Source organism: Anomalospiza imberbis, chromosome Z (genome assembly GCF_031753505.1).
Source record: "Anomalospiza imberbis isolate Cuckoo-Finch-1a 21T00152 chromosome Z, ASM3175350v1, whole genome shotgun sequence".
In the NCBI taxonomy this organism is placed as follows: Eukaryota; Metazoa; Chordata; class Aves; order Passeriformes; family Viduidae; genus Anomalospiza; species Anomalospiza imberbis.
The window spans coordinates 48,109,412-48,131,076 of record NC_089721.1 but is presented as its reverse complement, the minus strand read 5'-3'; the positions used below and the strand labels follow the sequence as shown (position 1 = coordinate 48,131,076).

The following is a 21,665-nucleotide window of genomic DNA, read 5'->3' as shown; positions in this document are numbered from 1 at the left end:
CATAAAGAAAAAATTATTTACAGTGAGGGTTGTGAGACACTGTAACAGGTTGCCCGAGGAGACTGGGAATACTCCAAACCTGGCGGTGCTCAAGGCCAGGCTGGATGGGGCTCCGAGCAACCTGATCTAGTGCAAAGTGTCCCTGCCTATGGCAGGTGGATCAGGACTCACTGATCTTTCCAACTTTTAACATCCTACGACTCCATGACTGACGAGTGGAACTTGAAAGTCAACACTCCTGTAATCAGCGTGAGCACTTTAATCGACGTTTTATATCTCTGTTTATTCATTCATCTCTTTTTCACTCTCTGCAATGAACGTTCAAGGATCTGCACAGCAGAAGTCTCCAGATTCCTCTTCTCGGAGGGCAGCAAGGTCGCTCTTTGCGTGCGCTCTGCCACAGGTGCCCGCCATTTCCAGCTGCAGGGCCTAGCGGGACTCTCAAAAACTTAATCTGTGGGCAACGGCGCTGAGCAGACACCAACCCCCAGTCGCGACACGACGCTGGGAGAGGGCAAGGCCGTGACCGCCGCTTGTCCGCCCCCTCCCCGCCGCACAGCGCTGCGGGAAGGCGCGGCCGCTTCCGTCCCGGAAGCGCTCCGGGAAGGCGCGGGCGCTTCCGGGTGCCGCCTCTCGTCCCCTCGGCCACGCCGCGTCCTTCCCGCAGCCTCGCAGCCCCGCAGCCCCGGCCGCCCCGAGCTCCTCCGCCCCCTCCTCACCCGTCTCCGCGCTGGGCGATGCCGCCGCGGGGCTCCCGGGGGCCGCTGCCGCCCTTGTTGCTGGTGTGGGCGCTGGCGGCCTGCGCGGCGCGGGCCTCCGAGATCACATTCGAGCTGCCCGACAACGCCAAGCAGTGCTTCTACGAGGAGATCACCCAGGGCACCAAGTGCACCCTCGAATTCCAGGTACCCCGGCGGGAGGAGCCGCCCCGGCCGTGCGCTGCGCTGGGCCGCGGCCCTGAGCCCTACACGCAGGCCCCTGCCGGAGGCTCTCCCTTAGCTCCCTTCCTCCTGTAGGGAGTATTTGGGAGCAGCGCTCGGCGAGGGAGCAGCGGCTGGATCCAAGGAGAGGTTTCTAGCTTGACTAAGGAAATCTCTGCGGGAGCGGCTGGGAGGCTTCCGAGTAGTGCAGGGCTGAGAGGGACACAAGAGTTGGCCCTGAAAACTGGTAGTGTCTGTAGCCTGGTCGCTGCCATGTAGTGCCTCACCTGAACAAGGTGCCGCACACCTAATTTCCTTGTGATTTGTGAAGCATCATGATAAGCACAGTACATCGTAAGAGTTAATGTTTCGTATTTCAGAGTACAGTTCAGGTTTGGGTTACATACTAAACAGTGAAAGGGTGATAGGAGAAGGATGTAGTGCAGCATCACTGTTTTGGTGTCTCTGAGTGTATTAGCAGGGTTGGAACTTTTCAGTCTGCCATTTCAGTATATTAACTCACTGATAGTACAGCAGCAGGATGAGAGAAAACTCATGCCCGATGACAAAAATCACAGTTGTCTTTGGGGGCTTTTGAAAAGATTTTGTAATTTTTATGGCCTGACTTTTCTTGCTGAAGTCCTGTGCTTTCTAGTTTCTCAGTTGCTGTCCCATCTCAAGTATTTTTGGGGAATGTTGCTGCCAAATACCAGTCCTTGTTACTCTGTCCTGTGTGGTCTAAGTCCTGGATATCTTTCTCCCTACCCAAATATATCTTGTCCCTTACTGTTTCTTCCATACAGTATTTTCTGTGCAGTACTTAACCCTGCAGTTTTGAAGTGGGTGTCACTGGACAGATAAGCATGCTGTGGCCATTTTTGTTGGTGACAAAAACAGGATTAGCACTGCTAAAAGAACAGTCTGGATTTGACCAGCCAGCTTGAAGTGCTGTGTGAATGTGTTTGGCAGTGTGTCTCAAGAGTCAACAGGAAGCAGAAGCAAGTTCTGTGGCAAGGAATCCTAGGGGAACTTTAAAGTTCTGGCCAATCTTTACTATTGCTATGTCAACTGATATTTTCAGGGTGCCTACAGAACTGAATTCAAGTGACTTCCATGTAATTGGTAAAAAGTACATCCTAACCAAATTGTAGATCGTATTTCAAAAATGAAGAGGTGTGTTACTGGTTGCTATCTGGGTACTTTTAAAACTTTGCCTTTGTTGAAGAGCTGCTGCTCCAGTCTGTTGTTATTTCAGTTGTACCACTAATGTAATCATTTTAATGACCTGGTATTTCAGTAAACTGATGAGCATTTCAACAATGCCATGTGGACTGAAGTGCAGATACAGAGATACTTAAATATTTCAGTGAATTCTGCACACATATGAAATAAGTCTCTTCCTCCTTCAGCATGCTTTAACTTAAAAGTAATAAGTTTGCAGCAAAGATAAAGTGTAAAACTGCTGTGGTAAGAGTCATCAGAATACCAAGTTGTGAATACCTGAACTCCTGATCAGTCTTTCTGGAGAATCCAGGTAATAATAGACTGTACATTACAACAGTAATCAAAGCCTCAAAAACCCCCTTGGAATAATTGTGAAGTTTTGAGTCAGTGGCAGGCATTATCCAGATGTGCTAGTTTTTGGAAGAACGCCTGTGTCTTAACTGCAGGAGGGAGGTGGCAGGTCCCCCAGAGCTTGCTTTGTTGACAGCAGCTGACCGGAAAACCCGGACAGATTGAAATTCCTGTTCTACTGGTCAAACACCATTCCTGCAGGCTAATGCAGCTGATACTTAGCAGGGCAGTTAGAGTTTCCTGGCCACAAAGGAAGCAAGTGTCTTGCTGCATGTTAGCAGTCTCTGCTGGATGAATCAATTCCATGGAGGACTTGAATGTACTGCAAATGTCAGACTCACTCCTGTCATGTCTTTGTTGTCCCATGGAGTTTCATCTACTGTAGCCTTTGCTGTTCTACAGTTAGTAATAACAAAGTAACTAAAATTGTTCTCCTAAGGGTTTGAAAATACAGTTGACATTGCAAATACCGAACCTAAAGCATTTTTAGTTTTTTTCTGTGTGTTGTTCATGGGAAAATAATTTTGCAGACTTGCTTTGAAAGATTCTCAAATGAATGCATTATATTTTAAAACACCTATCAAGGCAAAAAGCTTTGCAGTTCCACCTGCCAGACCCTACTTCTTAGAAGAAATCTGTAAGTGTCCATTTTTTTAAAAAAGACAATTCCTTGGTTTTTGTTTCCAGGTGATCACTGGAGGTCATTATGATGTTGACTGTCGGTTGGAAGATCCCGATGGCATTGTACTGTACAAAGAGATGAAGAAACAATATGATAGCTTCACATTTACTGCATCCAGGAATGGAACATACAAGTTTTGCTTCAGCAATGAGTTCTCTACTTTCACACACAAAACTGTGTACTTCGATTTCCAGGTTGGGGAAGATCCACCACTGTTTCCTAGTGAGAACAGAGTAACTGCACTTACCCAGGTAAAACACTGTTGTGTTTGACAAAAGCTGTTAGGTGAAGGCAATTTTTGTTCAAGTTCAGCTGCTTTAGTTATCTACACCACTTTTGAAAATAAATTAATTGAACCTTTTAAAATACTCTGAATTGCAACAAATAGGCTTTCTTTGTAAATATATGATTTGTAGAACACAAAACAGAGCTGAGAAGGAATCACCAAATGTCTAAGGAAATTAGGACAGAAACTTAATGCCACTGTTGTTTGGGGTTTTGTTGTTTGGGTGGTTTCTGGGGTTTTTTTGATTGTTTTCAGTCTGGTTGGTGGGATTTTTCTGAAGTTTCTAAGGGAACGTCCTTAGATGATGCCACAGTATTGTGTCTCCTGACATGTGGATTTCACTAAAGAGATATTGGTGGAATAAGATTTAAAAAATTTTCAAGCTCTGGAGAAACTCTCAGAATTATTTCTATATTTAAAACAGTATAGTCTTTTTTTAGGAGGAGGACTCATGTAACTACTGTTTTTAAAATGGAGAAGGAATTTCTAGCAAAATAAATCAATAAAGTCAGCTGTATTTATCTGGCTTCTATATATTTGAGCTTTGTAAGTCTACAAAGTGTCGGAGCATTACTATTATTGTATTTTCAGGGTTTTTTTAGTTTTGTACCACCTGTACACAATCTAAATACCTTAAAACTTTCTTTGAAACATTTCATTAATTGCTGCAGTGCTTTTATTTTGTCTTCAAATTCTTGATACTGTATCTCCTAGTTTCTTTTTTTTTGCCTCTTTGGAAGGAGGTTGATTTTGCAGTTCTGGTCAGGCTTGTGGCATGACTAAATTTGAGCAGCCTTTCATGGGAACAGTTAAAGGTAAATGCGTAAAACCAGAGTGATTAAATCCCTTGTGTTTAAATCCCTTGTGCAGATCAGGATGCTTCTACAATTTACCAATAGCAAAACTTAGTTTGGAAAAACTAATTTTGAGTTTTGTTGAGAAGATTATCTTAGACTTGTTCAGACACATGTCTTTAAAGTCATCAAAATGTGGTTAGACATAGATATAAGGGACTGAGAGGAGCCCTACAAGGGTGTCAAACGTTTCCTTTATGATAATTTGTTCTGTTTGATCTTCAGGAAATATTAACTTTAACCCATTAAAGAGAAATCTAAATTGTGAGTAGAAAATAAGTATATTGAAGATCTAATGACTATTTCTTAGTGATCAAAACACAGTGAGGAGTACTTTTACTTACAGCGGATAAACTGAAACAGCAAGAAGTTTATATAAAAATTATCTAGGACTTGGAAAACCAATAATGCTTTCTTTAAAATGAAAAATCATTAAATTGGCCAAGTTGGTAAGTATTTTTCTATGAGTAAGGTCTTGAGTGTTCAAGAGCACTGAAGGATAACAATTGTCCCTTCTCTAAACACTTTTTGTATACATGACTAAGAGAATGGTCCCTTGACAACAGAATAGACATTGTACAACTTGAGTGAGAATTAATCAATGAAGAATGTCATATTTGTGAAAACAGAAGCATGTAATATATGCTGTGTGTATCTTAATATTATAAGCTACTGCTTGTTTTCCTGTGGCATTAACAGCTGGAGGATTAGTGACATTTCAAAAATATTTCTGAGGGTCATTTTGAATCCAAATATGAATTTGGAATTTGTTCATTAATTTTCAGACCTCATTGCTTTTTATTAGTTGTGTGGTTTTATCTGCTTCTGTATTTAACAGCGCCACATTTTGGTGTGTAAAGTTTCATCAGTATAAGTTACATTTTACTGTATTTACACTATTTATATCTGACATTGGTCTGAGTTAATTCTTAGCTTGCAAAGTTATATGACTCTTCATTTTAAATATCGAAGCACAAAATCATTAGAAGGGTTCTTAATTCCGTGTTGTGTGTTTGTTTCTCCAGATGGAGTCTGCGTGCGTTTCAATTCATGAAGCTTTGAAGTCTGTCATTGACTATCAGACTCACTTCCGCTTGAGGGAAGCACAAGGCCGCAGCAGAGCAGAGGATTTAAACACAAGGGTGGCCTACTGGTCCATAGGGGAAGCAATCATCCTTCTTGTTGTTAGTATCGGGCAGGTATTTCTCCTTAAAAGCTTCTTTTCGGATAAAAGAACCACGACAACGCGCGTTGGATCGTAACCAGTAGTGGCAATGCTTCAGGTGTGTTACTCATTAAGATTAGCGGTTCTCCAATTTAAATGTAGGTACAGAGGTCTGAATATATGCAACATTCAAATGTGTCTACTCCTCATCTCTTAAAAATCACAAAACAGACCCAAAAAGTTATGAAAGGGACACATAATCTTAAATATTTTTAAGGATCCTTTGGAACTTAAGTGTTTTAATTCCTATATTAAAAGAGCTGGCAGTGTTTAGACTCTCCATATTTCTACTGATACTAATCCAAACCAAGTTTAATTTTTACCAGTACAATTAGCCATCTGCAGTGTAACACTTGAAAATAACCCTACAGTCTACTGTCTGATACAAGAGAGTATATATATACGAAAATCTCATTTCATTTTAATTTTCAGGCTGAATATCTTGGATTATAAAAAAGAAAATGTGATTAACTGTAGTGCACTGTTTTAATTTGCTGTTTAAAAAAAAATGGAATCATACCCCTTGCTTTTTTGTAAAATTGTTGAAAGCTTGGCACTACATTGTGGTACACATCTTTATCAGCCTGGAAAGTCTTCAGAATTTGCTGAATTTTATACTTCATTATGATTGCTTAAACATACATTCTTCTGCATTAAAATAAATACATTTTCTCTTTTGCAATGTGTGTTTTACTGAAGAAATTGTAAGCTGAGATTACTCAGGAAATTCACTTCTGCATACAAAAAAAATCCAAATTTCCAAGTTTATGTAAAAAACATGTAGTAGAATAGGGAGTCTTCTAACTTTGTCATTGAACATGTGCAGTACTCATACATGCTGCTGCTGCTGCTTTTTGGATTTAAGACCAGAAGTAGCTTGGTTTGTTAAGTAGCACAGCACCAGCTCTGGATGAGGTTATATTATGTGTTAGGCACGTATTAAGCTTTTTACTAAATTGTTTTCCTAGTAAGAGGGCAATTTGATATTGATACTGCATTGCACAAGTGCTGTAAATATTCCTCTGTGTGGTGCACTGAGACATGACAGCCTTGTGCATATAATTGCCACTCTGTTTTGTTAGTGGTCAGGAAATGTTTTAAATATTTCACGTTATCTTTTTGATAGAGTTATTAGAGTTACATTGTTTTCACTGCTCATGTCTTCAGTAGCTTATGTACTGTAAAATTCTGTTTTATTTTGTTATGGAAGGTAGTAAATGTATGTACATGGCTGTAGTTTGAATTGAGCTGGTCATAGTAAGGCTAAACTCCTTCAAATGTCTCTGGGAAAAAAAAAAAAAAGAAGTAAGTAAGAGTGACCAATTCTTCAATGCACACAAAACTAAAGTGAAAATTCTGTCATGTATTACTAGCTAAATCAAAAAATGCTTCTTACACAAGTTCTTGGCAAGCAGAGAAAGAGTGCTACACCCTTATTAATTGCCTACAGTATTTCTAGCAAAAATTTGAAATTACATGTTCAGGTGACACTTGAGCAGTCTGAGGAATTGATCTAAGATGACTTGATTTTAGAGTCGTGTCATGGTTGAAAAAAATAAAAGTGCTCCTACTCTTTTGTGAACTGATTGACTGCTCTTTTGGAAATTGAAGGAAAACATCAGACAGCTCAAAGATTATTTAGAAGGCCATGGAGGTATTAAAAATCCTTTAGTAAAATTCAGGATGTAAAGTTCTGCTGTCCTGTACTGAATTTTGGATACTGCAGTCAAGTTTTGGGATGCAGGTTCCCCAGAAATTGTTAGACCCACTAATACAAGAAAACAAAAGTCTGCTTTTGTCTTGCTATACAAATCTGTGCCTGCACACAACATTCTTGATTGTACCTCTGTTCTTTCTTCTTTTGCTTCAGCAACTGATGTCTAGTACTTTTTGTGCTGCGTTGCACACAGTAGTGAAGCAAGTGGTACACTTCAGGTGCAAGTGTCAAATGAAAACATTATTTACTTTTGCTAGTGTTCATTATTTCTGGAGTTTGAATATTACGTAGCTTTAATCACAGCAAAGGCATTTGTTTGAAAGCTTGAATTGTGTTGGGTTTTTTTCCCACTGAGTTGTTCTGTGTGCTGGCAAAAGTGGTAAATAGTGCTATAACACTGATGATGATCAGCTATTGCATACATGTTTCTTTATTCTTTCATAATGTTTGAATGTGTGGACTGTTCCATTCAATGTTACTCCCATAGCAGAGGTTTTTTTGGACTGGACTTTTCCATTAAAGTTAGGTGTCTGAATCAGTGCTCTGGCATCTTGCTGCATAATATGCAGCAACAGCTTAAAAATGCCTTTATTTTTGTGTTGTTAAAAACATGGCACAAACACACGTTTAAACATAGCTGTATATAGTTTTTAACTGACTGAATAGGATATAATAAAACACACATGCTAACACGCAGTGGGTGAAGAAGTGCATTGTGACCTTTGGTTAAAGCTGCACATTTTTAATATATGAGCAGTTTGGTTAATGGTGTGATACACAAGAAAACACCCTGCGTTAAAGGGGATATAACTGTGTTTTTAATTGCTAAATGCTCTCGGTTTCTGCTATGTGTTGGATGTTTTATGTTTACAAAACTTCTTTTCGTGTCCTGAAATGTCGTTTCTTTAGTTTGAGGGCATGGGGGGGGGGTGGGGGGGAACTTAGTTTGAGTAAGACAAAAAGCAGACTCTGTGAATATTGTATGGGAAAATAAAAAATTAATATATGAATGTGGTCTGATTGTTTTGTTTGCATATGGGATTGGGAAACATTATTCTTAAAAAAAGCTTTGAATCATAATTTGAATAGTCAACTTGTGTTCTAATGTACTACAGTTAATCTACCTCCTGACACTTGGTCATTACTTCAGCCATGCTTAGCAAGGTAGTGTGGTTATTGGCTCTTTGCTCAGTACGTCCATAATGCAGGCAGTCACAGTCATAAATCTCTTCATGTTGGAGTAGAATTCAAAGTATTTAATTGCAGATGCCAGGAATTATTTGGGAGATAATTCTGTAGATACAAAGTTACAGAGGGAGCTGGAAAGGTGCTTTAAATTAGTGTTGTCCAATTAACGAAATATGAACTTCAAATAAGTAGTGACTGAATGTGTGATTTGAGGTACTTTATATTGCATTGCATAGGTTTAAAGAACAGATATGGTAGGCATCATTGTTTTGTATGGTCACCTTCCAGAATTACTCTTCTTGCTAAGTCAGTTGCTATATATTAAAAAAAATTCAAGACTACTAATGCAGCAGTTGGATTAAGAAAAGCTTTTGTCTAGAAGTATGGGTAAGTTCTCTTTCAGTGATGTGTTACTGTTATGGCCAAGTAGTTGTCTGGGGCCTTTTAATGTGCACGGCACCCAGGATTTTGAAGTAAATTTAGTTGTGGTCTGAAGTGCTTTTCTGCTGAAAGGTGGTAATTGTACAAAAAAAAAAAAAATTAGACAAAAGATGAATCGGTGGATCAAGTGACATGCATGATGATGATGAAGGCTTTTATCAAGGAGGGAGGAGAAATGCGCTCTGGACCACCAGAAATTTAAACAATTCCTCAACTACCAGGCTACCAGAGGGCACAGGTGCAGCAGGGATACCACAACCACCTCCTTCAGGGGTGAGATGAAACCAAGAGTTTAACACAGGCCCTAAATGAGATGGATGAAAAGTCTTTCACATTCTTGCCTTGACTTGCAGAATCAAGTTCCAGAAAAGAAAGTTATGCTATGTGCACACTGAGGGTGCTACTGATTTCTGTCAAGTTAAGTGTTGTGAGACATGAAGGAAACTGGTAACTCAGCTTAGCTTAGTAAAAACTCCTGACAGTAATAGCTCTCAAAAGGTTCATTATTTGTATTAAAAAGTCCTGTTGCACTCCACAGGGCAAGATGTTATGGTGGTTTTACTTTTCAACGGTTCTAAGCAGATTGATTTGACTCATGCCATTTCCCTATGTGCTGACAGGATCCAACATACCCATGTGAGTGGCCTGGTCAGCATCTATTGTGTAACACATTTTTAAGCAAATGGACTGCCTTGTGTGTCCATGTTTTATGTTTCTTATTACAGGCTGTTTTGCTGGTGAATTAAGAGGAAAGAGAGTGGCATGAGTTATGTTGTAGTTTTGTTGCCAGCCTCCTGTTTCTGGATGGAAAGTCCTTAAATGAGTCTTCTGAACTGTAGTTTTACCAGAATGCAGAAACTAACCCTGACAGGAACATCAGGTTCCTTATGTTCACTGTTGATCATTGTGTGTTTGGTTATCAGTAGAGGCCATTGAACAGAACTTCCTCCTCTTTGTGATCTGAATCTTATTGTGAGACACTGTCTAGTTCAGAATACATCACATGAGAGGCAGTACAGCAGGATGCCATACCTTCAACAGCCTGCATTGTTCAGGTGCACATTCCATAGCTGAATGTATTTTTTGGTGTGTTTCCACAAGAAGGATGCAGTGACCTCCTGCAGACATGTGTGACAGTGCATAGTCTGTTACCAGCTGTATATTTAAGAGGCCTCCACTTGATGGAGTATTCCTGGCTTTAGCAAGAACCTTTTTGTTAGGGATGGTTTCCATGCATATCTTGGACATTCTTTCCTGAATTTATGTACAGGGATTTTTCTGGCACCAAGGACAGCAGATTTATTTAGACTTTACTGTAAATGAATATTCGTTATAAATCACAAAAAAAGAAAGCATATTGGTATACTTGATATGCAGGATAAGAAAAACCAAAGAAAAGTATTTTCTTCCTGGAAAAAATCAAACATGAGGAAAAAGGGGTTGGGAAGGCTAACACTGATAAGAGACAAGAGTGTTTTTGGCACAGCACTGCCTTTTGCTCTGGTGTTTGAAGAGCACAATACCACTAGATGTCAAGAAAGTAACTCAGCAGGGACAGAAAGAGGGGGTAAGAGAGGCAGAAAAGAGAGGGCAAAGAAGGAGGAGTTAGGGAGTAATAAAAGGATGGAAAAAAAGGAGAGGACAGATGGGACAAAGTGAGGAAAGGAGCTCATGTGCTGGGTTTGTGAGTCTTAAGGAGTATCTAGCTTGCTCCCTATGGTCAGGAGTTGCTCCCTGTCCGGGGATGCTGGTGGCCTTTGGTGGCTGCTGCCCCCAGTACAAGTTTGCAGCACAATCTGCAAATAGCAGCTGAGAATCACACCAGAATCAACTCTTGTAATGCATATTGGCACACACACACATTGAATGAAGAATTCAATGAAAATTACCCTGGGGAAACTCAGAAGAAACATGTGTCAAAAGGTGGGTGAAAGTTGGAAGAGCAGGCAGCTGCTACAGGGAGGGAATGTGAAGAACAGAGAATGGTAACAATCAGGAAATGCTGTCACCTGTGAAATATTCTGCCTCGCCTAAAACCACTCTTTAATGCACTGATACAAACCCAGAGTGACTGCATTTCTGTGTCAGTGATTGTCCTGAACTACTGACTCAAGATCATCAGCTGCCCACCCATTCTGCATGTCCCTTTCACTCGCAGAGATGCCTAAGACATTAAAGACCTCACTTATTATCACACCACACTTGCCCTTCTCGGAACAAAAGGCATCAGAATCCAAAAATTCACAGAGCAGAAAATGAGTCCATATTTCATGACTTGCACAAATCCTTAGGTCAAGCTCCTAGAGAGTTACACTTCATTAAGTGGAACTGTGTAGCAAATGGAATTTTTACCCTCTTGCAAGTCTCAGCTTAGAAAGAAATTGCTTGAATTTCAAAATGCAATTAATATCTTAAAAAACATTGGAAAATAATGCTTTTAGGCAAAATATGTGGCATTTTTGGTCTAAATATTGCAGTTTAATTTCAATTAGGCAAAGTATGTGGCATTTTTGGTCTAAATATTGCAGTTTAATTTCAATTAGAAACTGTTACTGTTTGCAATATCTCGGAACACAGCACATGACAGGATGTCTAAAATATTTCTTTCCTCCAGGTTACAGTACTTTCCTGCAAGAATACTTTAAACGAAAAACTTCCTTTTACTTTTTACCCCAAAACTCCAAGAGTTGAAAGTTGAGCTGCTGTCAGACAAGAGTCCTGCATGCAGTGCAGTCAACAGCAGAGGAAAATACTTGTGGGTGTCCTGGGAATCTGTATCCATCTGTAATGTTGGACTGACAATATCTGTTTCTTTTCCATAATATTTTCTCATGACCTTGAGTAGAAGCAGGACTGCTATAAACTAAGATTGCTTCTGAGCACTTGACTGGAATCAGTAATTCTACTGAAGCACTTTTCTGGAAGTACACTGAATGCATAGCAATAAAGAAGTAGGATGAATGGCACATGTCTGCAAGTGTAAATCAATACATGTCATGAATGCCAAGATAAAATTTTGCTGCCTACCTTCAGCTTATCTCTGTAGGACTGAACTTTCTCACCATAAATCCTGACAATAGCACATGGTAAAAAAATCCAATTAAGTACAAAATTAAATGAAATATTGAACTTCTGGCAGTCATACAGGTAAAATTCCATACAGGGAAGGATGACTGATCTAGGGCAGGGAGTGCTAATAGGTGCATTGGTAACTCATCTTCTTTACTAATGCATAAAGCAAACCAGTGTCCTTGAGTGATAAGAACCAGGTTCTGCATTGGAAGGTATTCAGAAATTACAGTCTTAGGGTGTCTTGCTGTAATGTGAGAATTTCAACATTTGGAATTACTACAGAAACTATATTTCTGCCTTCCCATTTACTGGCAGACCAAACACTGCATTGTAGTAAAGAGATCCCTGCTTGGTGAATACTGTCACTTGACATTCTCACCGGCTTTGGATGTTTGGATAGGGAAAGCTCTGATGGGCTTTTACCATATTCAAATAGTGATAATTATAAACCCCTTCATCTTTGTCATACCTGTGGTTGCATACTGATCCAGCCTAAATTGCCTTAGACCAAAAGTAATTCTGAAGTCATAACAAAAGCCCCAGGAAAGTGGGACTAGCCTGGCACTTAAGCTGACTAGATGTCCCTCCTCAGGACATCTATGCATTTCATGGCACACAGAACCATCTACTTCCCCTGAACTCCTAGGAATATGTCAAGATAAAAACAGGGATCATTTGGATGACTAAATCATACCTCCTTCAGATGCATCAGCCATGAAATGAGTAATTATGCAGGAAGGACTAAAAGAACATCCTCCAGCCGCTACAGCTTCAGCACTCAATAGCAAGCAAATGGCCTGTCATTAAAATACAAGGTCACAAGTCTCCATGAAGATTCCCCAGACAGTAGTCCACTGGAAAACCTTTAGCAGATTTGAAACAAAGGTCAGCGAGGGAAAATAAAGTTGAAAGAATGAAATTCTGAAAGACCCAGAGCCATTGCAGCCCCAGACTTGCTCACTTAGATCACTGTTAGACCTGTGCTGGAAATAGCAGACCCAACACAGCTCCGCACACAGATTCACAACTCCACACTTTCAAACTTTTTGTGGCTATCCTTCAGAGCTTTTCACAATCTTTGAATCAACCAGATGTGGACACCTAGATGGTGGTACAAGATGGGCAGAAGAAACAGGGGCATTTGAACGGGTATTTCCTTTCCTCATGATAAAACAGTAGTTCCTTTTATTGTGGATTTGGAGCAACAAAGGTTCTTTTATCCCCATTCTGCAGACTAGGCAGTGGATCTGAGGAGGGCAAATCCTTCTGTCTCAAGTTCCTCACTGAACTTGTGGAAATAATTCCAAGGTAATGCTTGAGTTGGACTATGGAACAAGACTTTCTCGACTCATCACAACTTCCAGATTCCAGGACAGCATGGAAACCCTCCTACCCACCTTGTGAAACCTAATAACCCACAGTCTTGTTCTTGTTTATGCTTTCAGCCCACCTAGGCCTGCATGGCTAGTTTCATGGATTAAATCACTGGGAAGTGGAAGTGAAGGCACATGGTGGCCAAGGAAGAAGGAGAGGGAGAAGGGAAGTGGAGCAGTTTGCTTCCCAGCACTTTGCCGTGCCTGCGGGAATGTGGAGTATCTTTGAGTCCCTGGTGATTGATGATGGTTCAAAACTCTTACACAGTGTCTAGTTCTAGCCTTGAGGTGTAGTTGTAGAGTTGAAACACAATCTAAATGACAGAAGACAGCACTGGACAACCTGTCTAAGCGTGGTGCTGCACCCCAGGGATGCCTTAAGGCAGAGCAGGTAGCTGCTCCTTAATTCCAGCTCCTTAAAATAAACCATTGATTTGGAAAATTTATTTTTAGTATGTTTCCCTTCCAATTTGGCTGATTTGGCTGATTGGCTGTCAGGATTTTCCTTCACATCTTCATTTCCAAAAACTGCTTACAGGTGTGAAAGAAACACCCAGTCTTCGGTTTCTAACATTAGTACTGCAGGACAGCAAGTGGATGCAAAGAGTGATCTGCTATTTTTTCTGCCAACACTGAAAAACTTTCAAGGGCAGAAACTTTTGCTGGAAGGCTTATGCAACAAGGTCTGCGAGATAACAGTGTGACAGCAAACTCCTGAGGCTGAGTAGCTGGGTACTCTGAGCATATCTTTACCGTTTCTAGACCAATAAATAATACTTCCTGTGCTTTACCAGGCACTCCAAGTAAAGACAGGATTCCATAGTTTTTATGTAGCTATGACTTTGAGTTTCACATGTGTTCCCTTGCCCTTTCCCCTCAGAATAAATGTATATATTGAAATTGGCTTGGGTGTTTCAAAACTACAGTGCCCTTGCCATAGTTTTGCCTGCCCTGTGGCTGGGCTGCAAGACTTCTGCTGTGAGACTATTGCACTGCATTTGGGACCCAAATGGAAGATGATGTGTTTCCATGTCAGCAGCCTAAAGAGAGAGACTTCAGTGTCATTCTAGAAAGCGGAGAAGGACAGTGAACAGGTCAGTCTGGCAGTTTTATGTAGAGTGGCTGGGCAGATGGAGAACACAGGTAAGTATAGGCAGTGTAGAGGCTGCCAGGCCAGATCTTTCCCAGACCCAAGCAGAAGGACAGTAACTGAGCAGCACTGGGAACCACAAACAGGGAAAATGCTGTGGCCACTTGCACCAGGTAAGGTGTGGAGTTGAAGGGACAGGACAACACAAGGTAAATTAGCTGAATTGGCAGAACTACAGAAGTTCAGTCAACAGAAGATTTCCCCAGATTCAGGCATTCAAGAAGGCAGAAATTCCCCCAAAGGTCAGCATTGCAGGAGTTGGGATTACTTCACGAGGGATAGTTTCCTACTAGTGGCTATGGGGCAAAAATCTGCGGCTTGTGTGGAGAGGATTTTTGTTTTCTCAGCTGGAGAGCTCTCCAAATGGCAGCAGCTGAGAGAAATGCAGACACCTTCAGGAGAGTTGCAGGGCAGTAGCAGTCCTCTGAAACTTAGGATCTCCTCAGGCTGTCCAAGTTTCCTAGGCAAGACAGCAAAGATTGCAGTGCACCTTGGAGGAGCAAAAAGCATAAAGAACAGCAAGGAGCAACTTGATGCTGTCACAAAATTCTGTTACAGACCTGGGTACCTGTGCTTTTAATTAAAAAAAATTAAATGAAATTAAATGAAATTAAATGAGAGGCAGCTGCTGGGCACAAAGGCAGTAGGCTTTGTGCCACATCAAGATGAGAGGCTCCAGGGTCACAAATTGGTATTTTGGTCCATCTTTATTCCATTGATGCTGGTCAATGGAAGTGGCCAAGTTTCAGCTGTCAGACACATAGCTGAGGATGAGGATGATGCACTCTATGCAACACTGTCAATTGCATGCACAAAGACAGGAATACACAGAAATCCAGAGTCTTAGTGCCCAAATGACATGCAGAGAACAAGGACTTAGGTTCATGGAGCACTAGGAAGCCTTCTGGGATAAAAGAAGTCTGAACAAGAGGAAAAGACTGCACTCTGATCTTAATGAAGTAAGGCTTTTCACCCTAAAAATTCAAAGGCTCCCAGAGGAATATTTAAAGTAGAAGCTGGGGGAAAGCAAACAGACACAGAAGAGCATGTAGTGTAAACTGAAGTGATGTCAAAAAGTGGATACATCTAGGGTTCAATGCCTCTTAGGAAATACCAGAAAGAAAATGAAAATAAAAATTGCAGTAAGTAAGGACAGCAAGTTAGACTGCTAATGCCAGTTCATTTTCACATGCAAAATTAAATGTTGGTGTCAGGGCAAAACTGGCACATCCTTGCATGGAGCCTGGAGAAAGAAGTTAGTGATGCTGAAATGGTTACCTTCAAAGAACAATGGCCATCGCAAGAGCTGGAATATGGACGATCAATGGGACTCAGTATTACCTTGCTGACAGTTTCATGGCAAGGAAGGAGTTAGTGCCCTCCCTCTCCTCTGCAAAGCTGTGGCCAATGCCCTCCTACCTCCCAGTGCCAGCAGAATACTCCCCATGTCTACTGAGCACTCTTCTACTCCTATGAGAGTACTGCCTGGGCCTTCACAGCCCATTCCCACTGGCACAACTCCTGTGATGCCAGCTGGTGCCTGTGCCCAGCAGGACAGGAGCAGGTGGAGAAGAGGTGAGTGCCAGTGACTCCAGTGTCCACAGTTCCAGTGAGCACCTCCTTCTCTGAGCAGGGATAGGGGCTTCCTGTGATGCAGGGTGATAGCCAGTGGCCCCCACGTGCAGCATTCCCCATGCCCAGGAGGCCCAGAGGGCTGTCTCTGCCCCCTGTGGCTACTGTGCACAGAGGGAGCCAGCTGGGAATGGTGGTGGGATGAAGTTACGGAAATGCTTCAAAAACCTCCCACATGCCCACCTCTAGTGAGTCAATGGACAAATGTGGGGTATGAAAATCTGCACATAAAACAGTGGGGCCAGCAGCAGCAGACAGTAATTGTCTCCCTGTGCTCAGCACTGGTGAGGCCACACCTAGGTCCTGTGTTCAGCTGTGGGCCTGTTACCAAAAGTCAGTAAAAATGAAAACTCCTTAACACTAATGTAGCATTAAGAAGCCAGCATTCTTTATTCAGCTGAATGCATGAGGGGATAGGTTCTCCAAAATCTTATTCATGCTGAGTACAGAGAAAGCTCTAGTTGATATACTATATTTTACATACATATTGATAGGATTTCCTAGAAGAAACATATTTTTGAGAATAATTTCTCTGAAGTCATTAATATATGTTCCCTCCCCTCTCTCCATGTGTTTGGTCCTGGGGGTCTCTTTTGTGATCCCTGGTGGTCAGGGACACCAAAGTCGTAGCTGATGGCCTAGTGAACTGGTAAAAGTTGGCACAACTGTGCTGGCTGCTTTCCAGTTCTTCTTCCTACAGAATAAGCATTGTGCAGTTCCATAGGTCAATGGTTTTTGAAGACTAAACATTGTATTAACCCACCCATTGTGCGAACAGTTCTTCATCTGGCAACAGGCCCCTCTTTGCAAGAAGGATATTGAGGTGCTGGAGTGAGTCCAGAGAAGGGCAACAGAGCTGATGAAAGGACTGGAGCTCAAGTCTCCTGAGGAGCTGCTGAGGGAGCTGGGTTGTTTAGTGTCAAGAAAAGGAAACTTGGGGAACTTAACACTCTCTACACCTGCCTGGAAGCAGGTTGTAGACAGGCAGGGGTTGGTCTCTTTCTCCCAGGTAGCAAGTGACAGCACGAGAGGACAGCCTCAAGCTGTGCTGGGGAGGTTTAGGCTGGACATTAGAAAGAATTTCTTCAAAGAAAAGCTGCCCAAGAGGATGGTAAAGTCAGTGTCCCTGGAGAAGTATAAGGAAAGAGTGGATGTGGCACTGAGTGCTATGTTTTGGCTGACATGGTGGGATTAGTGGGGCGGCCTCGGTCATCTCGGAGATCTTTTCCAACCTGCCTGCTTCCGTGATGTTGTAGCAGCTGAGCCACTACAGCGCACACCGCACAGCCCGCACTCCTGGCGCGGAGGCACATCGGTAATGGCGGCAGCCCCGCCGGCACTGCTCGCCTGGGCCGGCAGGACGAGAAGGAAGGGGGAAGAGAGGGGGCTTCCTTCAAGTCTCGTCTCTACGTGGAAGCAGCGCCGAGCCGGACTCGCGGGACACGCCCGCACCCCGACCGGGGCCCAGGCGGCCCTGCGGGCGGAGCGGGGCGGTGCGGCTGCCGGCCCTGCCCTTCCCTTCCCGCTGTGGGCGGTGGCGGCGGCCATTGGCCAGGGCCGGTTCCGACATGGCGGCCAGTGCGGTGTCCAACCCGTCCCAGCTCCTGCCGCTCGGTAACGATGGGGGATTCCCAGGGCCCCCAGTCGGGGCCCGGCCCGGGGTCCCTCTTCGGGGGGCCGCTGTGGCTGCGGCCCCTCTGGGGAGCCGAGCTGCACCGGCGCCTGGCGGGAAGCGGGAGGGCGGGAGCGTCGGGCGGCAGGGCCCGCGCGCGGCCCGGGAGGATATCGGGGTCTGGGGCCAGCGGAAAAGGGGGGTGGGAGTAGGGGATAGGTGTGAGGGTGTTGGGGTCTGGTGGTGAGGTGAGCTGTGGGGCTACGGGAGTGTCTGAGGGAGGCTAGTGAGAGTGGGGTTGGGTGTAAGGATGTCGGGGGCGGGGGGCAGCTGGTTTGTGTGGGAGTGTGGAGGGGGAGTATGTTAGGTTGCGTGGAATGTGTCTCTGTTTGTGTAAATAAACAGAAGAAAAACCCGTAAGGCACGAAATACTTGCTTTGTAGAACCTATGCTTCTCTGTGTATCTACAGAACTTGTGGACAAGTGCATGGGTTCACGCATTCACATCGTGATGAAGAGCGACAAAGAAATCGTTGGGACACTTCTAGGATTTGATGACTTTGTCAGTATCCTTTGATGGACGTTTAAGGCTGTCTGATTTATGCTCTGGCCTAAGTAATTTGTAGCTCTTGAGAGTTTTGAGTTCACTGAATAGAACCTTTTCATATGGATTGGTTGTATTCTGGTATTTTCAACTAAGGTAAAGTCACATTTTGGCATAAAGTGAAAATAGCATTAAATAGTCTAGTTTGAAAATCTGGGCCTTATTTTCCTTGAAACTGGATTTTCAGATATGGTGCTGGAAGATGTTACAGAATTGTAAGTATGTTTTCTGCCTCTTGTTGCTATTTAATGTTTGGTTCACTGAGACAAAATACTGTGTAAGGTCTGCTAGAAAAAGGTTTTTACATTTATGGAATAATTACCAGCTGACTAGTTTAACATTGGACTTAAAACTATAGAAGGTGATCTGTTCAGGACAGCCATGTCATAGAGTAGCTATTGCATGGCTTATAGTTGTATGGGGATTCTGTTTGTAGTCTTAATTTTGCATGGGCTGTGTGAGAAACTTTCCAGTAGTTAATTTGTTTTTACACTTCCTGAAGACCTAGGCAAAGATTCAGCAAGGTAGCCAACTTAAATATTTTTACTTTATCATATCATGTTGATATGTCATATTCAAGAAATTGTCATGCTTTAGAGGGTGAATACACATCTCCTTGTACTGAGTAGAAGAGACCTTTTCAGTTAGCTTTCTGTACCTAGGTGCTCCATTTATCAAGATCATGCTGCAGTGTAGCTGATTCATTTGTTAGTTCCAACAGTGGTCACCTTAATGCAGAGATTTCTTTTGGTTCTGTGGTCAAATCTGGAGTCATTGTCCCTGGTTCTGTGTTCTTACTTCCTCTTTCTAACACTCCCTTCAGTGAGATCACATCTGAGGGCAGAAGAATCACAAAGCTGGACCAGATTTTGCTCAATGGAAATAACATAACTATGGTGAGTCATCAGAGGCTGCATTTGTTGACTTTCTGTGCCTGTAAATCGATTGGTGATTGTATTCAACTCCTTTAAGCTGAGCTTTCCTGGCAGTTCCGTTACATCAGGAAGTTTCAAGTAGCTTATCTGCATAGCTGGCCACAAAGCTTGGACTTCCAATACAAGGGCATTCCTAATTTTGTGGGAAGAGGAGGGCTCAAGTGGAAAGATTTGAGTCTAAGTTGGCTCTGTATGAATGAGGAATTGTCTCCATTGTGTTGTTTTACCTATCTTGCACTTCTCCATTGTGTGTCAGAGCAGGTGCCATCCTGTGTTAATTTCTAAGCCTTTTTTCTGCTTGCTCAGCTGATAATGAAAAAGATATCAGTAAAAGTAGTGGTTAATATTTATTTTCCTCGTGTTTTTCCTTTTTTCTGTTCTTCAATTCTTTGCTTCCCTCACAAGGAGGTGCTATGCTGATTGCTATGCTGCCTTTTTGGTTTGTGCATCTCTGGTAATAACTGACTTCCTCTGTTGGGAGACTCGAAAAACCACTTTTGTGGTCTAGCATCAAGTCTCTTAAAATGTTTGTTGTAAAGTCCTAAAATGTTGTAATGTCCTAAAATGTTTGTTGTAAATTACGAGCTGTCATGTATGGGTTAGTAAAGCTTAAATCTATGGCAGTAATGCAAAAATGTCTTACTCTTTTATAGCTGGTTCCTGGAGGAGAAGGACCTGAAGTATGAAGACATGATATTCAGATGTATTTGATATATATATGCAAAATCTAAGTAGAGGTTTTGGGGTAGAAATGTGTTTGGGTATGGATTGTTCATTTGCTTTGCTTACACACTTGACATTTTACAAAAGACAACTCTTTTGGAAAGGTGCTGGTGGTAATGTTGACTTTGTAAGTTGAAATCATGACTTTCTTGTAAAGACCCCTGAACCTCTTCTGAATAAAAGGCTTTTTCTTTGTTGGTTACTGTGTTCTGTTAGGTGAGTGCACAAGTTTGATAATTTTATAACTACTTGATGGAGTAGAAAAATGACAGTTGTGTTTCGGTTGCCATCAGTCTTCATTTTTTCTACATCTGTTGCATTTGTTTCTGGCCCAAGTCTATATAATACACAGGTCATGAGCCAGGACGTTAATGTGCTTTGGCATACAGGCAGATACTGAGCTGCATGTTTTGTTCAAAGTCTGTGTCACTGGAAACCATGTGGCAGAGTTTTGTAGAGTTCTGAAAGCCCTTCAGACTGGGTGCGCATCTGTTTGATGCTCAGCAGCCTTTGGTTCTGCTGGCCTTGAGGTTCAACTCTTGTTGACCATTTTGCTTGGCGGATATGCTTCCTTACGACAAAGGTCCTGCAATGGCATTTGGCAAGTGAGAACAGACAGACCTGACCTGTTTAATGTTCTGGGGCTAAAAATCCCCAAGGCTGGTGTTCAGACTTCTCACTGGTGTCAGGGATGACTCTGGTTTCACCACTTGATGATGTTGTGTATACTCAAACTGGGAGGTGCCCGTGGCTGCTTGCATAGTTTGGAACACTCAGAGTAAACAGAAGTCTCGTGTCTCCCTCTGTTCTCCCGTGATAAAAAAGCGTGACAGATATTGCAAGCTACTATTTTAGGATAATTTCTGTAAGTAATTGCTGTTTTGTTATGATGCCATGCTCCCAGTGCAGCTTATGCTTCCAATGTACACCTCTCAGCTGGATTCTATATGTAAATGTCTTTGGAGAGGAATCACAGATGCCTGCTGTCACTGTAGACAAGGTGGGTGCAGCATGGGCTCATGTGGACCAGGTGTGCTTCTCCTTCCCATCACCAGAAGAAAGAGTTGAAGAAGAAGGCTAAAGAGCAAGATTCTGCAAGGAAGCTGCTATACTGGATATTTCTGCCTTGCTTATCTGACAGAAAAGCTGCCTTCTGCTAGCTGGGTGTGAGCTCCCAAAGCAGCAAGAACTCTTGCTGTAGCCTGTTAAAAGGGAGAGGGAGTCCCTTCTCTCTCACAGGGAGAGTGCGGCTTCTGGCTCACGTGTTCTGAATAAGTGATCTGTGATTGCAGTGTTTAGATTGTGTCCTGGCAATCTATACCATTACTCCTTGAGCATCTTTGGTTTTTTCCTTTCTGTCTCCATTTCTTCCAGTTTTTTTTAATACATGCATTTTAAAAAGATAAAATATTTTAGACTTAGATTTGATTGAAGCATCATCTGTGGGTATTAGCAGCAAACACTTTCTTTCCTAGAAATAAGTTGAGTTTTCACAAGAAATGAGAACACTTCAAAGATTTCTAGTCAGGGCAGAACTACTGTGTTGGGTTATTGTAGAATAAAATTTTGGGTTTGTTCCAGTGTACGGACTTGATTTCTGTTTCACTCTGTTTTGGAAACACGCTTCTGAGAGAAGAAGAGTAGATTTTGACTCAAAAGCAGCTTTTACTCTGACA

General features: G+C 42.4%; 2 protein-coding genes across 2 annotated transcripts; both read left to right on the top strand.

The window, feature by feature from the left end:
• The first annotated feature begins 601 nt into the window (after positions 1-601).
• Positions 602-5,906, top strand: TMED7 (transmembrane p24 trafficking protein 7). Its single transcript, XM_068176986.1, has 3 exons — positions 602-905; positions 3,183-3,428; positions 5,343-5,906. Exons 1-3 carry the CDS (start codon positions 738-740, stop codon positions 5,577-5,579), a joined length of 651 nt encoding a protein of 216 aa, XP_068033087.1. The 5' UTR covers positions 602-737; the 3' UTR covers positions 5,580-5,906.
• An 11,714-nt stretch (positions 5,907-17,620) lies between these two features.
• On the top strand, positions 17,621-20,184 carry LSM5 (LSM5 homolog, U6 small nuclear RNA and mRNA degradation associated). The gene is made up of 5 exons (XM_068175663.1): positions 17,621-17,729; positions 18,198-18,293; positions 18,519-18,546; positions 19,155-19,227; positions 19,920-20,184. The coding sequence occupies exons 1-5, from the start codon at positions 17,684-17,686 to the stop codon at positions 19,950-19,952; spliced, it is 276 nt and encodes a 91-aa protein (XP_068031764.1). The 5' UTR covers positions 17,621-17,683; the 3' UTR covers positions 19,953-20,184.
• Positions 20,185-21,665: the final 1,481 nt, after the last annotated feature.